The following is a 2,887-nucleotide window of genomic DNA, read 5'->3' as shown; positions in this document are numbered from 1 at the left end:
CACGCACTCAAACAAGCAGGACAGTCTTCAAGAGGACCGTTCCCTAGAGCTTCCTGCGTGCCCCTTGGCCACGAGGGACCAAGAGGCACTGGGACGCGGCCCCGAGAGCTCGTGGCAGATCTCTTAGGCCCCGCCCCCTCACTAAAGCTGCGTCCAGGACGCCCAGTTGTGACGTCACCCGTAGGCACGCCCTGTTTCCCAGGAGACACTGCAGACTGCGCCCATCAGTCTCAGGGCCCGGTCCGGTCCGAGTCCTTGGCTCTGAGCAGAGACTGTCCCATAGCAAGTACTCTGCCTCTAGAACTGCACCCCTACCCCTAGGGGCATCTGAGAATGGAGAGAGAGGACAGCCTCGTAAGTGATGCCGGAGGGGCCGGCCTCCGGGAGGTGGCGGCCATGGTCTCCCGCCCAGCCAAGTGGGAAGACATGTTGTCCTTGGGAAGCGGAGACGGCCGCCAGACCCTAGCTCCGGAAGCCAGTGGTGGTGCCAAGAAACTCATCGCCCGGAAGGTGAGCGGAACCGTCAAGTGGTACAATGTGAAGCACGGGTACGGTTTCATCAACAGGCACGACACGCAGGAAGAAGTGTTTGTTCACCACTCGGCCATCGCCCGGAGTGGCCCTCGCAAGTACCATCGGGGCGTGGACGACGGGGAGGCTGTCGAATTCGACATTGTGCAGGGTAAGCGGGGCCCTGAGGCTGCCAACGTGACCGGGCCAGCTGGCGCCCGCGTGAAGGGCAGCCGCTTCAGCCCTGGCTTCTGCATCCGCCGTGATAGGCTGCAGCCTTGCCGTAAAGCACGGTACGCCAAAAAGAACATCAACCGCGACGTTGGCAGAGAAGGCTTCGCCGCAGCCCAGGGCCAGAAGCACCGCCAGCCCGGCCGCTCACCCTGCCGCCCACCCTGCCGCCCCCATGCCCAGCAATGGTGGCCCTTCCCATCCTTCCTCGGGGCCCCGGCTGCCATCCACCGCCCTGTCACCTTTGCTGCGCCTGCCCCACCTGCAGGGTCCGTGGGCACTCTGCCACGCAGGGGGCATGGGCCTAGCTATCAGCTGAGCCGCCCTAGGGGCCGAGGCACTGCACCTGGTCCGAAGCCCTTACTCGACCTCTCCCAGGAGCTGGAGGCAGAAAAGGAAAGCGGGAGCAATGCCTTCGGCCTGCAGCAGGGGTCCTGGCCACGCTACACATGCCACTGCCCCATCAACCGGTGTGATTGCCATCGCCCACCGCAGCCGCCTGGCAAACAAGGCCAGAAACCAGAAGGAGGAAAGGGCAAGATCGGGAAAGGCCCTGCTGGGAAACCCGCTTGCGTTGCCGAGAAGACCAGCGCCTCCAAGCGGGAAGCCACAGTCGCAAAAGCCTCCTCTGCTGCTCAGTTCTGGTAATAGCCGCGCTGCCTCCCAGGGACTCCCGGGTCTGGACTGCAGGTGATGTCCCCTCCAGGAGATGGCGCTCTTCGGCGTCATGCGGTCCAAACATTCGTATTGTCTGTTAGGTTTGTGCCCTGAGAAAAATACATGCCCCTTCCCCAAGGTTTGAGGATAAACGACAAGATCTGTATATTTCTAAACTCCTCTCTCTTAACTGTCTGCCACGGTGGTTTCCACACACATGCACACACGCTCACACACATACGCCTCTGATTCCATTCTTTTAAATTGTCTGATCATGGTCACAACTATGATTCTACATCCCCAGGTGAATGAGGTGCAGCAGTTTAAAGATTTGTGTGTAATGCAAAAACAAAGATGATCTGATATTGAAGATTATCTAACATTGTGTGGTATTATTCACCTGAGTGGTTATTTCCTTAATAAATCGTTTCATCTTGCTTTTATCTGTTATCACCGTTCTCTGATTTTCTTAAAGCCTGCCAGTACAAAATTGTGCCGAGACAGTCCTTTCAGTCCTTTTATCAGAACCAGTTCCAGCAAACATCATACTGAAGACTAATTCTGGGCTTAGGGATTGAACTTCTCAGGATATTCTAAGGATGAGAATACACGGAGAGGGAAGAAGTGTCCCCATCACTTCCTTTTTCATCCTCCCCCCTCCCCCCACCCCCACAGAATTGGCCTCCTCTGGAAATAGTTTCTTTCAGTGCATTTGATCTAATACCATTTAGGTATCTGAAAGAAGGTGGACATGAGGGGTAGAGGGTCAGGGAAATGGGTAGATCTTGGTCAAAAGGTACAAACTTTGAGTTAGGAGATGAATAAGTTCTGGGGACCTAATCTACAGCATGCTGACTTAGTTAAAGATACTCTTTGGTATACTTGAACGTTACTATAAGAGCATAAATAGAGGACTCATGGGCACAGACGTTGGGGGGATTGACAGTGGGAGTGGGGGGGATGGAACAGAGAAGGGAAATTTGGAGAAAAGAGGGACAACTGTAACTGAACCCCAATAAAATAAAGATTTTAAGAGCAAAAAAAAAGTATAGCTTCAATGCTCTCAATACAACAACAGCAACAAAATGGTAATTATGTCAAGGGTAGGATGTGTTAATTATCCTTATCTTGGTAAACATCACAGGATAAATACATGTATCATATTGCCCCATCATGCATCTTAAATTTATACAATGTTATATGTCAATTATATCTCAATAAAGCTAGGGGAAAAGCTGAAGGAAAAAAATGGGCATGGAAGCAGGTATAATTATTGTTGCGCGTGCCTGCGGAGCTGAAGAGAAACATGCAGTCCATAGTTTCCATCTGGGCTTCCTGGGTGAGTCCATCCAGGGGGGCCTATGGAGGATTCCCAGAAGGCTGCACAAGCAAGGTTTAGCCCAGCTCTGGCCCTTTCCCATCAGACAGAGAAGCTTCAACCCCCCTATCCTGGTTTTCCTTTGAACATACAGTGGGGTTGGTGAGAGGG

The 2,887-nt window shown here is 53.3% G+C and overlaps 1 protein-coding gene across 1 annotated transcript; it reads left to right on the top strand.

Moving 5' to 3' along the window:
• Positions 1–333: 333 nt before the first annotated feature.
• On the top strand, positions 334–1,389 carry LOC112300009 (Y-box-binding protein 1-like). Its single transcript, XM_024555201.2, has one exon. The coding sequence runs from the start codon at positions 334–336 to the stop codon at positions 1,387–1,389; it is 1,056 nt and encodes a 351-aa protein (XP_024410969.2).
• Positions 1,390–2,887: the final 1,498 nt, after the last annotated feature.

Source organism: Desmodus rotundus, chromosome X (assembly GCF_022682495.2).
Source record: "Desmodus rotundus isolate HL8 chromosome X, HLdesRot8A.1, whole genome shotgun sequence".
Lineage (NCBI taxonomy): Eukaryota > Metazoa > Chordata > Mammalia > Chiroptera > Phyllostomidae > Desmodus > Desmodus rotundus.
Note: the sequence above shows the minus strand (reverse complement) of the source record. Positions and strands in the feature narration are given on the sequence as shown.